This window comes from Salmo trutta, chromosome 5 (genome assembly GCF_901001165.1).
Source record: "Salmo trutta chromosome 5, fSalTru1.1, whole genome shotgun sequence".
Lineage (NCBI taxonomy): Eukaryota > Metazoa > Chordata > Actinopteri > Salmoniformes > Salmonidae > Salmo > Salmo trutta.
The window spans coordinates 16,509,460-16,528,508 of record NC_042961.1 but is presented as its reverse complement, the minus strand read 5'-3'; the positions used below and the strand labels follow the sequence as shown (position 1 = coordinate 16,528,508).

General features: G+C 42.8%; 1 protein-coding gene across 3 annotated transcripts; it reads left to right on the top strand.

The window, feature by feature from the left end:
* Positions 1-8,664: 8,664 nt before the first annotated feature.
* On the top strand, positions 8,665-17,721 carry LOC115193754 (tumor necrosis factor receptor superfamily member 6). Of its 3 annotated transcripts, none has more exons than XM_029752711.1 (9): positions 8,674-8,781; positions 13,984-14,122; positions 14,357-14,491; positions 14,618-14,735; positions 15,162-15,238; positions 15,359-15,454; positions 15,660-15,715; positions 17,058-17,076; positions 17,186-17,721. In XM_029752711.1, exons 1-9 carry the CDS (start codon positions 8,734-8,736, stop codon positions 17,473-17,475), a joined length of 978 nt encoding a protein of 325 aa, XP_029608571.1. In that variant the 5' UTR covers positions 8,674-8,733; the 3' UTR covers positions 17,476-17,721. The 3 variants fall into 3 exon arrangements, with proteins under 3 accessions (XP_029608572.1, XP_029608571.1, XP_029608570.1); XM_029752710.1 differs by having other exon boundaries at positions 15,660-15,724; XM_029752712.1 differs by lacking the exon at positions 13,984-14,122 and having other exon boundaries at positions 8,665-8,781; positions 15,660-15,724.
* The last annotated feature ends 1,328 nt before the right edge of the window (positions 17,722-19,049 follow it).

Here is a 19,049-nt window from a genome sequence, read left to right as displayed (position 1 = left end):
AAAACGAGTGACCTAAGCGACTTTGAGCATGGTATGATCGTTGGTGCCAGGCGTGCCGGTTCCAGTATCTCAGAAATGGCCGGCTTCCTGGGCTTTTCACGCATTACATGATCTAGGATTTACTGAGAATGGTGCGACAAACAAAAAACATCCAGTCAGTGGCAGTCCTGTGGGCGAAAACAGCTCAATGGTCGAAGGAGAATGGCAAATGGTCTGACGAATCCCGGTTCCTGTTGTGTCATGCTGATGGCAGAGTCAGGATTTGGCGTATGCAGCATGAGTCCATGGCCCCATCCTGCCTGGTGTCAATGGTAGAGGCTGGTGGTGGTGGTGTAATGGTGTGGGGAATGTTTTCCTGGCAAATGTTAGGTCCCTTGATACCAATTGAGCAATGGTGCCATGCCCCAAATAATTCAGGCTGTCCTGGAGGAAAAGGGGGGTCCGACCCAGTACTAAATGGGTGTACCTAATAAACTGGACCATGGCTGGACCATGGCCTTGAGTAGGCTAGTGGAGAGACTACTTCAGATTTCAGCATCACCAGCTAGCTAGCTCACATGTCCTATACAACACCTGTGCAAGTAGAGAGTTTAAGGAGCATGAGGACAGGAAGAGGACAGGTTGAGGACAGTGTGATGACATGACAGGGACAGGGGGTGAGGAGTTGACAAGTTGACTAGAGGTCTGTGCAGCTGCAGGCACACTGGCTTAGCTCATTCTGCCTCTGTTCTGTTTGCATTAAGTCCCTAACCGGATTTCTCAGATACCACTACTCCCGATAAATCTATCTCTATGGGATTTTCAGCTGGGATTATTCCTGTCATTCTCCATGGCAGTCAGAGCCTCACTCGGCACAGCCGGTTGTAACAAGGCATATTATTCACTCTCCTTTCTCCATTGTCTTTCCCTCCAGACACTGTCTGGCTGAATGTTCCCAGTCAAATCCCTCAGCAGTGTACAGACACACAGATACACTCAGCTTTAATTAGGCCGACCACTAAAAACGGGGCAGGGAAATCTCTCTGTACAGACATACCGTCTAGAGCCAGCTTTGCAGATTTACTTCTGTAGGTTTTGTGTGTGTGTGTGTTTTGTGTGTGAGGGAGAGAGAGAGAAAGTATGCATGTGTGTGTGCGCTCCATGTGTGTGTGTGTGTGTGTGTGTGTGTGTGTGTGTGTGTGTGTGTGTGTGTGTGTGTGTGTGTGTGTGTGTGTGTGTGTGTTTCAGCATATAAAGTACTCAAAATCCACTCAACACTCTGCTTGCCCCTGAGTTCCTCATCATCAGCTCTGAGGTCACATCCTGTGGTCATGGAGCAGCATGTCTCTTTTCCTGTTCTATGTGCTGTACAACATCAGCTCTCTGGGCAACCTACACCTCCACTGTCCCCTGTACGTGCGAAGGCATCAGGCGGGAAGGGGTGCAAAGCAGGCAAACAGTGGCAACAGTCTATGAGTCACATGCCCTCTAAAACGGTCTGCTTACACACTTACAGTGGTCACATCCTCTCTCACCCTGTAATCACGCTGACTGCTAACGTCTTGTGGGCCACATTTAGTTAGATTAGTAACCAAATGTTTCCAACTTTAAAAGGTCAAAGTTCATGAGTGCTAGGCTGCTGTGGTACCAGGTCAAAGCTCAGAGGTCAGGGTCACTGGGCTGAAAGCAACAACACTTTGAAGTTTAGACAGTGTGAATTAAGACTGTCTCCAAAGGGAGACGTGAATCCCTTCCAAAACTTTTTTTTTTACTAGATTTAAAAAAATGGATGGTTTGTCTTTACTTGCCTTTCTTGAACTAACACTTGCACTTGTATTTTCTTTCTAGCACTGACTTTGCTGACAGCTGTGTTATAATTCTTTTGTAAATTTTTTTTTTACTTACTATGACTGTGATATGCAGTTGTCTTACCTAGCCACCTTAAGATGTAAGTCGATATGGATAAGAGCTTCTGCTAAATGACTAAAATGTAAAACTTTAATGAAGTGAACATTGAATAATGACAACCTAAGCTCAGGTCAAAACACTGAGCAGTCTACCTGATTAGTCCATTTGGAATGGAAATAATTCAACAGCTACGAAAACCCTGTTGTCTGACATACTTTTACAACAAGTCACTTTTACAACTTTACCAGTTTTAGAACAGTAACAGTTTAAACAAATTTGCTACCATTGAATAATAATAACAGTCTTTGAATTTCACTACTGTAAAAAATGACTTGTTAACATACTCGTACCCCCTGCAAGCAGATCTATTACCAGTGTGCTCTTACTCCACTCACTCTCTGAAGGGACACTTCGCTACACACTCGCTTCCAGCGGCATCCTCCACACAACAAAACACAACACTGCTTTTTCCATCTCTGTGGAATAGCAAAGCTAGTACGAGAAGAAAAAAAACCATTCTGCTGAGGCTTGGAAACCAAATCTACTATTCACCCAAGAAGACTGTTACGGGAACACAGACTGGCTAGACTTCACGCTTTCAAAATTTGATGAGAAACATTCAGCGCTCATTCAGGGGAATCTCCTCCAAGAAATTAAATGAACGACTGTGTTGAACTAATTCTGTCATCCATTTGGCTTGAATAAATGAGAGGTATTGTCTGGTTTGAAAGCCTCACGGCCCACCGAGGCAAAATCCCCAACCATAGTGGTAAATTAGGGGTCAAAGTACAGTTTTAGAATCTTCAACTGCTGTTACTTTTCAACAGAAGTAAAGTACTAACCAAATGATGTGTCTGTGTGTAGGCTATAGGCCTAGCTAAAGGTCAGCGTTCAGGGTGAATATGTACTGGCTAACGCAGGCACGCACGCACGCACGCACGCACACACGCGCACACACACACACACACACACACACACACACACACACACACACACACACACACACAGCTTTGCTTAAAGGCTTTAAGCATCTGATAAGGTGCTACTTGCCCGTCAAGCTCAAACATGCAAACATCCACTCAAAGTATTTAATATATCAATCGATAGGATTAAACAGTCAGACTGGTGTGATATTTACAGTCCTGGGTGAAGATAAACATTAGCTACATCACTCCCTGATGCAATACCAGACACCTACAGAACACATACCATTCATCTGACCTTGTCTAGTATTCATGATGTCACTGTCAATTGACTACATAAAAATAAGCTAATTAAGAAAATGTGAACGATTCATGTTGAACATTTTACTGAGCTATTTCAATATGTAATGTCCTTCTCCATCAGACATACATCTGTTGTGAACTGCCAAAGACATAATATGTGTGACTGCTTGAAAATATGACACATTTTTCCTTACAGAAATGTCTATAGAGATATGTGACTAAACATGTTAATCAGCTGTATAGGTCTATATTTCAGTTTTGAAGAGCCATAAGAACAGAAGTTGTAGGCTAGCACAAAGCTAAGTCGGGACTTCCAAGAATCAGTGAGTCTACAAAGCGCTGAAATTTGATACACTTGGAAAAACAAACCAAATCCCACAGGAGGTCTGCTTCAAGGAAGTTCTTGTTCTCCAGCCAAAAATACTTTTCTTTTAAGATAAAAATTAACATGAGGTCTTTTCGTAGAAAGGCTAAAGTCCTAGTTGACTCCACTTGGCAGAGATCAAACAAATAGTTGAGGGAATTGTTTTTTAAACATTGTTTGTAATTTTTTTTTAACATACCAGGTTACATTGAAACAATTCACTGCAACATACCTAGATGATTGTATAGCTAGCTGATCTTAGATCATAGCTTTATGGGCAACCCCAAACCAGAGGCATTCAATCAGCCACGACTTCAGTGTCCATTCTTTCAATACTATTACTATGAGAAGAATTGAAGATTCTACCACTTTTCTGGTTCACTATAATGTCCCTTTGATGCTGATGGAGACTCCCAGTGTTACAAGCAGTGTCGTATCCACTGCTGGCCATCAAACTAGTACCGTAATTAACGGCTGAATATAAAGTAATCCAGAGGTCTGAGCACAGTCCCCAGACTTATAACAGTAATGAGTCCCGTCCCAGCTGTGCACTTATCATGTCTACTCTCTATTTCAAACCTGACTGACCACTCTTGGAATATCCACTATTTCAGTATCCTTTCAGTGATCCCACACATCATACTATTTCCACAAATAGCCTTTCCCACTCCCTCCTGCCCTATCTATCTGAATAGGACTCACAGAAAATCAATGTGAATGACTAGATTTCCTCTCACCCAGGCCTGGTTCCACGAGGGTGCAAAAGGGGGATTAGCCCCCTAAGTTGAAACTCATCCCACCTCAGTTTTAGTTTTATGTCCCTATATAAAAATAGCAAAAAACTTCAACTGATTGAGTGACAGGTTGACGTTGAATCTGTATCTCTGCTGTGCTGTGTCTGTAATGAACACTCAGGGAGAAAAAGGTGTAGATTCACGCTCAGAGCGCGGCAGGTGTTTATTTCGCCTTCGCAGAAGGCACGAATTGTGGTCACAGGCAGGCAACGGTCATACACAGGTAGGCAAACAGGCAGGTGATTCAAAACCAGGACTGAAGGCTATAACTGGTTCTCACAAACGAGCTAGGAAAAGGCTTAGTGGAGTCAAAACGAACAATACCTCACAAAGGCACAAACCGAATGAACTGAACTAAATAAGGAGCTGATGAGACCAGGTGAGTAACTAACACAGATGAAATCAATGAACAAAAATTAAAGACAGGGCTACGTTCAAGAACACAAAGAAACAGGGCTACGTTCAAGAACACAACGACACAGAACACAAGGTTGACTAAGAAAATAAATACAGAACCTTACAGTATCAGCACCATGGACAGAGCGTGCCGCAGATTGTGTGTGTGTGTGTTTGTGTGTAGGGGGCCCATTGAAAGCCACTGGGTGGTTAGGTATGACTCCTTTGGGTGTCCATAAAAAGCGTAAAAAAATTCTGCTCATTTGTGGTAGTCTTTGGGAATAACGTGGTAAGCTACGTGAATAAAGAGATACGCCTCCGCCTGTAATATCTGATTTGATTTATAAGGACGGGGTCAAGTTTACAGTTGAAGCTGCTTCACTGAACTCTGCATCACGCCACACCACTACAGAGTTTAGTTAGCTTCTTAGCTAGCTTTAAAAGGCATTAGTGTTATTAGCCTATTTAGCTCTAACCAGCTAATCTGCCACTGTAATTATGGATATCAGAAATGAAACCACAGAGGCCGCCGCCAAGCCCAGCAGCACTGAAGCTGCCGAGCTCCAGCTAGCTCTGTGTGAAGAGCCCCCCACATTCCACAAGTGCCGCCAGGATAATGGCTTCACAGCCCCCTCCACCCCCGACTGTTCCTGATAATTAATAGCAACTGGTTCATAGGCAGAGTGGCTGGAATACTAGGTTACTGCAGATGCAACATTTTGGTTCCCATGTCAAAAGTTCTGTATTAGGTCTAATGCTAACTCAGACAAGGCCTTGACCCGAGGCATGTATTCTAACTGGAAGCATGCTATTGGTAGAAACAAAGGATCCGCTAGGTACGCATAAAGAAAGGAGCATTTGAAATGCACTGCACTATGGTAAGAAAAACAAGTTGTATTCGGCTGCATTCACATAGGGTAATTCACCAATTACAAACAGCCTATCTATCTTGTAGCCTATATTCGTTGCCAAATAGTCCTTGCTTTACAGTGTAGGCCGCTGTCCATTGTGCTGATACAGCGGAGATGGTTTACAGATTTTGCGCCAACATGCCACTTTAAAAGCACTCAATGGTCTTGGAGTCTCAGCATTTGAACTTTATGTTTATTATGGTGTAGCGTCATATAAGTAGAATTCAATATAATTCCAATGCAAGAACCCCCCAAAATTGTGCCCCCTCGCCGATTTTAGCTGCCCCCTTAGTCACTTTATCCTGGTGCCGGGTCTGCTCTGACCACTCTCTCTTGCTCTCTCTACTTTCCCTCTCCCAAAAATGTCAATAAGCTATTAGAATGGCAGGGGTGATAACATGTAGGGGGTGATACCAGTAGCTCCGTTGTTTTTTATTTAAAAGGCATCACAGGAGTAACACGTAACAGCAAGCGTTTAACTAATGTACCAACCTACAACTGGATCATAAATATAGTATAAGACTATTTTATTTTCAGTATACAATCATAAAAATATCACACCAAAAAAATCACTACCGGCCTATACAATTAAAATTGTAACAATCGGTCCTCACATCTCCACTGTGATAGCATGTGATATAGTGATTTAGAGTCATGGCTACAATAAATGTACAAGCATACTGTATGTGTCTGATAGAGATGTGTGGTAACTGAGTGATGTGACAGTCGCTGCTGTGCATCACCGGTAGGGATTACTCCATAAAGTGTAGTATGCAGACTGTTGGTCTGTAGGGAGCTCTGGATTGCGTCAACCTTTAACCCTAAAAGTGCAAACAGGGGTACATTTTAACCCCAATGGGTTCAAAAAATAATTTCTAAACCATATTTTTTATCACGAAATTTTAGGACATTGTCAAGCAACTAGTCACAGACAAAAAACACAATTAACCACGATTTATGTGATAAAATGGAGGATGGAAAAATAATCACTCTTTTGTATTCTAGTGGTGAGCGCCTAAAATGAAAATGTGGTCTCAATAGTTAACTGTGATCAAATTTGGCACAGAGGGTAGATGAATGTACCCTTAAAAAATATAGATATGGAGCCACCCCAGATTTGCCTTCTAGGGGGAGTGGCAGCCTTTATAAATAAAAAAAAATCATAAATGTAAATCCATGTTTAGCTACTGTGCATTCGGGAAAAGTATTTATGGCCAGAAGGTTTTCCTGTCCACCTGAATAGAAGAAAACCTCGCGGCCGTATAAGTCACTGAGGAGTGTCTTAATGAAATGTAGTGTGAACATTGGTGACTGTAGCTAACACACTGACTGGCAGTTTGAGGATCACCTTACTGTTTTTGAGGATTACCAACCAATGATCTCTATTGCACAGCATGGTAGGAAGAGAGCTTGATAGTATGATGTGAAACTATCGAATCTGCCTTGGGACTTGGTGTCCTGACGGTTCGCTGCAGTAACGGACCCCTGAAAATAAGTAAAGAGAGGAGCTACCCAGTCCTTCCCGCGCTAAGGCCACTCACTCCCTCTAGTGGTACATGCAGAGATAAACTATGCCTTCAGAAAGTAGTTATACCTCTTGACTTCTTTCATACAGCCTGAATTCATAATGTATTAAATGTATATATTTTTTTCTCTCACCCATCTACACACAATACCCCATAATGACAAGGTGAAAACATGTTTTTAGAAATGTTTGCAAACGTATTGAAAACAAAATACAGAAATATCTCATTTACATAAGTATTCACACCCCTGCAGTGCCCCTGTGACAACAATTTTGGACCCCCTTGTGGACCCCTAAATGGAGTATGAAATACGTTTTACATAACTAATTTTTGCTATCGTTCTGTTTTTACATCCGTTATTAGACAGTGGCAACAGTGAAGAAAACGATATGACAACAATAACGTATAATGTAACTGGCCCCTCTAACAGTACAACAGGCCCCACCTTGGCCCCCCCAGTTGAAATGGTCTACAACCGCCACTGCCCAAACATAACACTTTGTAGTCAGGATAAAAAGTTAATTGCTTTGTCACATTAGGTTAGTATTGTGGAGTAACTGCAATGTTGTTGATCCATTATTAGTTCTCTCCTATCACAACCATTCAAGTCTAACTGTTTTAAAGTCACCATTGGCCTCATGGTGAAATTCCTGAGTGATTTCCTTCCTCTCTGGCAACTGCGTTAGGAAGGACGCCTGTATATTTGTGGTGATTAGGTGTATTGATACACCATCCAGTGTCATTAATAACTTCACCATGCTCAAAGGGATATTCAGTGCCTGCTTTTTATTTTTTACCCATCAACCAATGGTCTTTGTGGTTGAATCTGTGTTTGAAATTCAGTGCTCGACAGAGGGACCTTACAGGTCCTTAATTGTATGTCTGGGGTACTGAGATGAGGTAGTCATTCAAAAATCTTGTTAAACACAAATTATTGCCCACAGAGTGAGTCCATGCAATTTATTATGTGTCTTGTTAAGCAAAGGTTTACTTCTGAACTTATTTAGGCTTACCATAACAAAGGGGTTGAATCCTTATTGACGCAAGACATTTCAGCTTTTCATTTTCAATTCATTTGTAAATATTTAGAAAAACATAATTCCACTTTGACCTTGTTAGATTTTAGTCATTTAGCAAACGCTCTTATCCAGAGCGACTTACAGTAGTGAATACATACTTTTCTTTTTTTGGTACTGGCCCCCCGTGGGAATCGAACCCACAACCCTGGCGTTGCACACACCATGCTGGCGTGGCAAACACCATGCTCTACCAACTGAGCCACAGACCTTGTGTAGGCCAGTGTCAAAAAAAAAAATCTAAATTTAATCAATTTTAAATTCAGGCTGTAACACAACAAAATGTTGAAAAAGTCAAGGGGTGTGAATACTTTCTGAAGGTACTGTACATTCCTACTACAACTCATTGTGTGCATCTCATGAGATGATAAGCCTTTTCAATAGTCAAGCATACATTTGGATTTCGTTAGTACATAAAAACATTGTGCTAAATTGTACATCATTAATGAGAGACTGGGTGTCATTGTGGGTGTCTACTTCCTTCAAAACTAAAACTAACGAACATTTGCAACCACCATACAGAGGGCGCAGACGTTTCTTCTTGGTGGCGTCAATGTGGAAGATGAACAAATATACGTTTCTATGTGTCCTGTGCATTTTGGTGAGTTGACTATCAACATCTTATCGTTGACATACATTGTATTGGGTAAACTGACACTTTATTATTGTCAGACTAAACTAACTAAACCTACTCCCATCCAACTCAAGTCACTACGCCGTGATCTTGCGTCAATGAAATAGATGGCTTATTACACGTCTACAAAACACGATGTATCAATAGTCTGATATATATCATATATTTAAGACATCTTTAATTGTCAACTAACATAATTGCCACTGTAAGATAAATGTATCTTTATAACTTCGTAAAGTCTAGCCTAGTCAAATTTCTTCACTAATCTGTGCTGAAGACACGTAACGTTAGTTTCACTTTCGATGTGTATTTTTTAAATTTATTTTTTTATTACTTCTTGGGACTTACCACTGGGCACACCACTGGAAATGTGGGTAATATTTCTTTGAGACGTTGATCAATGAGATTTCAACCTTTATTCACCCACCTAAAATACATCCAGAACTGTGTTGAATTCCCAAGATGTTATCACTATACTTTCAACCACCTAAAAGCACAACCAAATTCCAATAGATAAACAATAATTTAGGTGTCATCGACATCGCTTTCAGCCATTTAAAAAGCACAACAAAGTTCAAGTTGGAATGTCATATACACTGAGTATACAAAACATTAAGAACACCTGCTCTTTCCATGACAGACTTACCAGGTGAATCCAGATGAAAGCTATGATCCCTTATTGATGTCACCTGTTAAATCCACTTCAATCAGTGTAGATGAAGGAGAGAAGATAGTTAAAGAAGGATTTTTAAGCCTTGAGACATGTATTGTGGCTCCTGAGTGGCTTAGCGGTCTAAGGCACTGCGTCTCAGTGTTTGAGGCGTCACTACAGACATCCTGGTTCGAATCCAGGCTGTATCACAAACTGCCATGATTGGATGTCCCATAGGGAGGCACACAATTGGCCCAGCATCGTCCGGGTTTGGCCGGTGTAGGCCATCATTGTAAATAAGAAAGGATTTAAGAGCTGTTGAACGGGGTATGATAGTATGTGCAAGGCGCACTGGTTTGTGTCAAGAACTGCAACACCACTGGATTTTTCACACTCAACAGTTGGATGTTACTCATTTTAAGGTTGAATAAATGCTGTTGCATTAGTTTGTAAGATAAGTTAAGGCTAATTAATGTATTGCAAAAGTGATCTTGAATTGTGTTTGGTTGAAATATCTACATTTGAAGGAGATGAGTATTTTGTGCCACAGACTTAGTCTGGCTTTGATTCCAGTTTGTCTACAAATTAATAATTGATATCTTGGATTCACACTTCCATTTCATCCAAAAATGTATGTTAAAGAAAAGGACTAAATTACATCAAAGCAAACTTTAAATGCACTTTAGATAAAATTAGATTCAGTCCTAGATTCAGTCCTATAAATTTATCTTTACATTTTTGGTTGAGATGGAGACCTGAAACCAACATATTAATTAACAACTTGAAGATTAAAGGCTGTATCACAACCAGCCGTGATTGAAAGTCCCATAGGGCTGCGCACAATTGGCCCAGCGTCGTCCGGGTTAAGGTTTGTGTTTTTTCATCAGAATTGATTGCTTCACGTGTGTTTAAAATATTACTGTTGGCATAGATTTTAGATGTGTATGAAAATGTGTTGTTTTTGCAAAACGCTATATATCCATTGTTCAGCTGGAATGGAATGTTTGTATCCTGAATATTTGACTGATATGTGGTTGTCTCACCTAGCTATATTAAGATGAATGCACTTTAATTATACATTTACATCATTTAGCAGACGCTCTTATCCAGAGCGACTTACAAATTGGTGCATTCACCTTATGATATCCAGTGGAACAACCACTTTACAATAGTACATCTATATCTTTTTTTTTGGGGGGGGGGGGGGTAGAAGGATTACTTTATCCTATCCCAGGTATTCCTTAAAGAGGTGGGGTTTCAGGTGTCTCCGGAAGGTGGTGATTGACTCCGCTGTCCTGGCGTCGTGAGGGAGCTTGTTCCACCATTGGGGTGCCAGAGCAGCGAACAGTTTTGACTGGGCTGAGCGGGAACTGTTCTTCCGCAGAGGTAGGGAGGCGAGCAGGCCAGAGGTGGATGAACGCAGTGCCCTTCTTTGGGTGTAGGGACTGATCAGAGCCTGAAGGTACGGAGGTGCCGTTCCCCTCACAGCTCCGTAGGCAAATGCGAGCTTCAACTGGAAGCCAGTGGAGTGTGCGGAGGAGCGGGGTGACGTGAGAGAACTTGGGGAGGTTGAACACTAGACGGGCTGCGGCGTTCTGGATGTGTTGTAAGGGTTTAATGGCACAGGCAGGGAGCCCCGCCAGCAGCGAGTTGCAGTAATCCAGACGGGAGATGACAAGTGCCTGGATTAGGACCTGCGCCGCTTCCTGTGTGAGGCAGGGTCGTACTCTGCGAATGTTGTAGAGCATGAACCTACAGGATCGGGTCACCGCCATGATGTTAGTGGAGAACGACAGGGTGTTGTCCAGGGTCACGCCAAGGCTCTTAGCACTCTGGGAGGAGGACACAATGGAGTTGTCAACCGTGATGGCGAGATCATGGAATGGGCAGTCCTTCCCCGGGAGGAAGAGCAGCTCCGTCTTGCCGAGGTTCAGCTTGAGGTGGTGATCCGTCATCCACACTGATATGTCTGCCAGACATGCAGAGATGCGATTCGCCACCTGGTTATCAGAAGGGGGAAAGGAGAAGATTAATTGTGTGTCGTCTGCGTAGCAATGATAGGAGAGACCATGTGAGGATATGACAGAGCCAAGTGACTTGGTGTATAGCGAGAATAGGAGAGGGCCTAGAACTGAGCCCCACACCAGTGGTGACAGCACGTGGTGCGGAGACGGATTTTTGCCACGCCACCTGGTAGGAGCGACCTGTCAGGTAGGACGCAATCCAAGAGTGAGCCGTGCCGGAGATGCCCAACTCGGAGAGGGTGGAGAGGAGGATCTGATGGTTCACAGTATCAAAGGCAGCAGATAGGTCTGGAAGGATGAGAGCAGAGGAGAGAGAGTTAGCTTTAGCAGTGCAGAGAGCCTCCCTGACACAGAGAAGAGCAGTCTCAGTTGAATGACCAGTCTTGAAACCTGACTGATTTGGATCAAGAAGGTCATTCTGAAAGAGATAGCAAGAGAGCTGGCCAAGGACGGCATGCTCAAGAGTTGGAGAGAAAAGAAAGAAGGGATACTGGTCTGTAGTTGTTGACATCGGAGGGATCGAGTGTAGGTTTTTTGAGAAGGGGTGCAACTCTCGCTCTCTTGAAGACAGAAGGGACGTAGCCAGCGGTCAAGGATGAGTTGATGAGCGAGGTAGGGGAGAAGGTCTCCGGAAATGGTCTGGAGAAGAGAGGAGGGGATAGGGTCATAGATAGAACAGCATCTAGTAAAGATGAGGTCAAGCGTATTGCCTGCCTTGTGAGTAGGGGGGGACGGTGAGAGGGTGAGGTCAAAAGAGGTGAGGAGTGGAAAGAAGGAGGCAGAGAGAAATGAGTCAAAGGTAGACGTAGGGAGGTTAAAGTCACCCAGAACTGTGAGGGGTGAGCCATCCTCAGGAAAGGAACTTATCAAGGCATCAAGCTCATTGATGAACTCTCCAAGGGAACCTGGAGGGCGATAAATGATAAGGATGTTAAGCTTGAATGGGCTGGTGACTGTGACAGCATGGAATTCAAAGGAGAAGATAGACAGATGGGTCAGGGGAGAAAGAGAGAATGTCCACTTGGGAGAGATGAGGATTCCAGTGCCACCACCCCGCTGACCAGATGCTCTCGGGGTATGCGAGAACACGTGGTCAGACGAGGAGAGAGCAGTAGGAGTAGCAGTGTTTTCTGTGGTAATCCATGTTTCCGTCAGCGCCAAGAAGTCAAGGGACACTGCCTTGAGATGAACTCTGCCTTGTTGGCCGCAGACCGGCAGTTCCAGAGGCTGCCGGGGGCCTGGAACTCCACGTGGGTCGTGCGCGCTGGGACCACCACGTTAGAGTGGCAGCGGCCACGCGGTGTGAAGCGTTTGTGTGGCCTATGCAAAGAGGAGAGAACAGGGATAGACACACATAGTTGACAGGCTACAGGAGAGGCTACGCTAATGCAAAGGAGATTGGAATGAAAATTAACTAAACAACTGGGGATTATTAATACATTTTTATTTAATCTTTATTTAACTAGGCAAGTCCGTTAATTAAGAACAAATTATTATTTACAATGACGGCCTACCAACAGGCAAAAGGCCTCCTACGGGGATGGGGGCTGGGATTAAAAATACAAAAATAAAATATAAATCACGACGAGAGACAACACTACATAAAGAGAGACCTAACACTTACTGTAAGTATGGTTCCAGGCACCCCAGCTTGAGTGTGTCAAGAACTGAGACGATGGTGTGTTTTTCCATGCTCAACAGTTTCCCGTGTGTATCAAGAATGGTCCAACACCCAAAGGACATCCAGCCAACTTGACACAACTGTGGGAAGTATTGGAATCAACATTGGCCAGCATTGCTGTGGAATTCTTTCGACACCTTGTAAAGTCCATGCCCTGATGAATCGAGGCTGTTCTGAGGGCAAAAGGGGGTGCAACATAATATTAGGAAGGTGTTCAAAATGTTTTGTACACTTGAGTGCATATCAAAGCTAAGCAGGGTTGGGCTTGGTTAAAAACCTGGATGGGAGACCAAATGGATAGCTGTACAGTATATAGATCAATTCTCCAGTAGCAGGTGAAGATCAGCCCAAAAAAAATTCCAGATAGTGGATATATCGTTGAATATCTGATGTTTCAAAAGGTACAAATTCAACATATTTGATACAAGGTTTTTCCTATGTTGAAAATTGGTGACCATGATGACATAATCCTGAGGTTGAAATGTCACCCTCAACACAACTGTAGATTACTTTTTTCAAAACTTAACTGTATTATCTACGTAGATCCCACATCACAACACATTGACAAATGACGTTGAAACCATGTTAATTCAACCAGTTTGTGTCTAGTGGGTTGACACGCATAGGAATGTTTTTTTCTTAATGATCATTATTGACCTTCCAAGCATACTTAAATCACTAATACCCCGCTCGCTATTTCTCACTTGCTTTCTCTCTCTTTTCACACACACACACACACACAGTGTGCCTACTGTAACTGCCTACTTACTGTCTGTTTTAATAACACGCAATAATGTCATGGCATTTAACAGTGTATAGTTCGTTCAGCTACAACTTCCAAAGCAGAGCCGAGTTCCCAAGACATAACCATCAAATTGCGCATCAAAAGGCAGAGTTGTCAAGATGGCACTTACCAGCATGAAGACAAGACATGCTGTCTCTGTTCTGCTGGTAAGCATCTACAATGTTTAATATTATCTGTATTGAACGTGAGCTTTTTTCTGGTCCCCACCATGACAGCACAATACCATAATAATGGCTCAAGAACATTTACTTTGGCATGAGAACTGAAATGTTCACTAATTAATATGCACTGTCCCAGTCAACTGTAAATTGCATGAATAAAATGATTGTATGCTACTATGTCTTTCCCTCTGACTGCGTCTTGGTACTCTGTGTGTACAGGCTATCATCTGGACAGCCACTGTAGTATGAACTTAGACTATGGGACCTGTATTCACTGTGAGCCAGGAAGAACCTACAACAGTTACCCCAACTTCCTGGACTCTTGTGAGCCCTGCACATCTTGCAACCCTAAAGGTAGGCATACATACACACACACACACACACACACACCAGGTGGAACTAACACCCTAAAATAAGTCCTATTTACTGTAGCAAGTGAGGTTTCAAACGTACTGTCATTGGGGTGGTTGTCCTCCGCAGCCAATCTGGAGGTGGAGGACAAATGTACCACCTTCAGGGACACAGTGTGTCGATGCCAGCAGGGCCACTACTGTGACAAGGGGAAGGTGCACTGCAGGGCCTGCTACCCGTGTACCATGTAAGTCCAGAATACTGTAGTTTAACCAAATAATCAAATGAAACATTGATTTGGTTTATTGTTTGTAAATGTTAAAGGTAGACTCAGCGAAATGACGTTGCCACGAGTAGCGCCGCAGATATTGAGATGAGTGAGATGCAAGACTTTGCTTTCCCACAGTCACACAGTATCTGCGCATTTACATGGGTTCGCTTCACGCTGTTAAAGTGTGGTAGCCACGGGACCAAAACAGCATAGAAGTTGTGCCTCAAGCTTCAACACTATTACTTGATGCGGAAATTGACCCACTATGTTGTTTAACTTTCTGCATCATATCGCTGGGTCTACCTTTATAACACATTGTTAAATCCGTTGTAGGCCTATTATTATTATTATATAGACTAGAGAGATATCAACCTGCATCAAATCTTTTAATTTATCTTCAAGATGTGGGGATGAAGGTACCAAGGTTGCCTGTACCACCACCAACAACACCATATGCCATGACGACCAAAAACAAGGAGGTTTGGGGATTGTGCAAAACCATAACATTTGAATGCATTACAAAGATGTGGTTTCGCTTATAGTGTGATTATAATAAGTCTGTTTTTATTTGAAAATATGGCTGTTATTTTTCATTTCAGGAGGAAGAAGTCATGCAGCAGTACTTGGCTCAGTTATGGTTTTTGCAGTTTGTCTTATTTTTTGCTGCCTGAGGCGAAATAATAAATGTTGTTTTGGTAAGCATTTGGGTCATTCAGACAGCTGTAGGCTATGCTAAACCACCAGAAGGGGGCACAATAGGTTGTTCTATCATTTTAGTTAGTAAAGCAGTTGGAGAGAGCGGAAGTCTGTTTTTTGTTGGAAAGCTCCCTGTCCAAAATAATCAAAATTATGTTTTCACCCTTGAAACATTTTTAAAAATGTCTGTTTTTGTTTCGTTAGGGAAAAAGCTGGGGCAAAATGGTGGTTTGACCAAAATGGCCAACCGGAGTTCAGAGGTAGCTATGGTAATTATCTTCAATAGGTTAACCTACTCCACCCTGTCCTTGACCAAAACCACTGCTTAAAACACACCCATGCATCTCTAGTTCTGTAACATTAATATAGCACATACACTACATGACCAAAAGTATGTGGACATCTGCTCATCGAACATTCATTCCAAAATCATGGACATTAATATGGAGTTGGTCGCTCTTCTGGGAAGGCTTTCTGCTAAATTTTGGAACTTAGCTGCGGGGACTTGCTTCCGTTCAGCCACAAGAGCATTAGTGAGGTCGGGCAATTAGGCCTGGCTCGCAGTCTGCGTTCCAATTCAGCCCAAAAATGTTAGATCGGGTTGAGGTCAGGGCTCTGTGCAGGCAAGGCAAGTTCTTCCACACCGATCTCGACAAACCATTTCTGTATAGACCTCGCTTTGTGCACGGAGGCATTTTCATGCTAAAACAGAAAAGGGCCTTCCTCAAACTTTTGCCACAAAGTTGGAAGCACAGAATTGTCTAGAATGTCATTGTATGCTGTAGCGTTTAGATTTCCCTTCACTGGAACTAAGGGGCCAAGACTGAACCATGAAAAACAGCCCGGACCATTTATTCCTCCACCAAACTTTACATTTGGCACTATGCGTTGGGGAAGGTAGCGTTCACCTGACCTTCGCCAAACCCAGATTCGTCCGTCAGACTGCCAGATGGTGAAGCATGATTCATCACTCCAGAGAACGAGTTCCCACTGCTCCAGAGTCCAATGGACACTTGGCATTGCACATGGTATCTTAGGCTTGTGTGCGGCTCCTTTGCCATGGAAACCCATTTCATTAACATCTCGACGAACAGTTCTTGTGCCGACGTTGTTTCCAGAGGCAGTTTGGAACTCGGTAGTGAGTGTTGCAACCGAGGACAAATTATTTTTTACATGCTTCAGCACTCGCCGGTCCCATTCTGTGAGCTTGTGTGGCCTACCACTTTGCAGCTGAGCCCTTGTTGCGCCTAGACGTTTCCACTTCACAATAACAGCACTTACAGTTGACCGGGGCAGCTCTAGCAGGGCAACAATTTTACGAACTGACTTGTTGGAATCCTATGACGGTTCCACGTTGAATGTCACTGAACTCTTCAGCAAGGCCATTCTACTGCCAATGTTTGTCTATGGAGATTGCATGGTGGTGTGCTCGATTTTATACCTGTTGGCAACGGGTGTGGTTGAAATAGCCAAATCCACTAATTTGAATGGGTGTCCACATACTTTTGTATATATAGTGTATCATGACACTATTATAATTACTGAGTGAAATATAATTTGTGAATTTGTTTTACTTGTAAACATTTGTTTGCTTATTTGCAGGAAATCCAGCCACTGAGGGGTAATGCCATCATCAATATTACCACTGATGTTTACCATGTTTACTAATATGACCCATATATGCCATTCCCAACTAAGAATTAACCTCAATCCCTCTTCTTTGGTTTCAGGTATTGACCTCTGGCCACACCTCCTAGATATCGCTAAGACCTTGGGGTGGAAGGACATGAAACAGGTGGCCGAGCGCAGTGGGATGACTATTGCCACCATAGAATTCCACCAGCTAAACTATCCCAATGACACCCAGGAGCAGTGCTCCAGCCTACTTAGGGCCTGGGTGGAGAACGAGGGGATGACCACAGCCTCTGAGACACTGATCCAGACTCTACGCCGCATGGAAAAAAATGCCAAGGCAGATAATATCATAGCTATCATCAGCAGCAAGGAAAACACAGTTTAGAACTCCGGGGTAGAACAAGTGTAGATACCGTTAGGTCAGTGGTACTGTCCATGCCAGTACTAAGTACCTATGTGCAAATTGTTTGTTGAATTACCTGTTTGTTGCTGTCATGGGCGTCGTAAGGATAGGACCAAGGCGCAGCGGCTAAAGTGCTCATACTTAATTTATTTAAAGATAACACTTAAACAAAAATAAACATACGCCGAAAAACAGTTCCTTAAGGCACACAGGCTATACAGAAAATAACCACCCACAAAACACAAGTGAAACAAACCTCAACTAAATATGGCCTCCAATTAGAGACAACGACAACCAGCTGCCTCTAATTGGAGGTCCTACCAAAAACCCAACATAGAAACAGAAAACTAGATTTAAATATAGCAATAGAAAACATAGAATCTAAACCAAAAACACCAAAACACACAAAACAAACACCTCCCTGCCACGCCCTGACCAAACTACAATGACAAATAACCCCTTTTACTGGTCAGGACGTGACAGTTGCACTATAAAATATATATTTATATACAGTTGAAGTCGAAAGTTTACATACACCTTTGCTAAATACATTTAAACTCAGTTTTTCACAATTCCTGACATTTTATCCTAGTAAACATTCCCTGTCTTAGGTCAGTTAGGATCACCACTTTATTTTAAGAATGTGAAATAATAGTAGAGAGAATGATTTATTTAAGCCTTTATTTATTTCATCACATTCCCAGTGGGTCAGAAGTTTTCATACACTCAATTAATATTTCGTAACATTGCCTTTAAATTGTTTAACTCGGGTCAAATGTTTTGGGTAGCCTTCCACACGCTTCCCACAATAAGTTGGGTACATTTTGGCCCATTCCTCCTGACAGAGCTGGTGTAACTGAGTCAGCTTTGTAGGCCTCTTTGCTCGCACATGCTTTTTCAGTTCTGCCCACAAATGTTCTATAGGATTGAGATCAGGGCTTTGTGATGGCCACTCCAATACCTCGACTTTGTTGTCCTTAGTTGTCCTTAATAAGCCATTTTGCCACAACTTTGGAAGTATGCTTGGGGTCATTGTCCATTTGGTAGACCCATTTGCGACCAAGCTTTAACTTCCTGACCGATGTCTTGAGATGTTACTTCAATATATCCACATCATTTTCCTGCCTCATGATGCCATCTATTTTGTGAAGTGCACCAGTCCCTCCTGCAGCAAAGCACCCCCACAACATGATGCTGCCACCCCCGTGCTTCACGGTTGGGATAGTGTTCTTCGGCTTGCAAGTCTCCCCCTTTTTCCTTCAAACATAACGATGGTCATTATAGCCAAACAGTTCTATTTTTGATTCATCAGACCAGAGGACATTTCTAAAAAAAATACGATCTTTGTCCCCATGTGCAGTTGCAAACCGTAGTCTGGCTTTTTTATGGCGGTTTTGGAGCAGTGGCTTCTTCCTTGCTGAGCGGCCTTTCAGGTTATGTCGATATCGGACTCGTTTTACTGTGGATATAGATACTTTTATACCTGTTTCCTCCAGCATCTTCACAAGGACCCTTGCTGTTCTGGGATTGATTTGCACTTTTTGCACCAAAGTACG

Excerpts from the sequence above, each read along its gene's own strand:
- LOC115193754 (XM_029752710.1), top strand. The coding sequence starts at position 8,734 with ATGTGGAAGATGAACAAATATACGTTTCTATGTGTCCTGTGCATTTTG. Across the intron at positions 8,782-13,983 it reads TATGTGTCCTGTGCATTTTG|TGTATAGTTCGTTCAGCTAC; the intron begins GTGAGTTGACTA and ends GGCATTTAACAG. Across the intron at positions 15,239-15,358 it reads TGACGACCAAAAACAAGGAG|GAGGAAGAAGTCATGCAGCA; the intron begins GTTTGGGGATTG and ends TTTTCATTTCAG.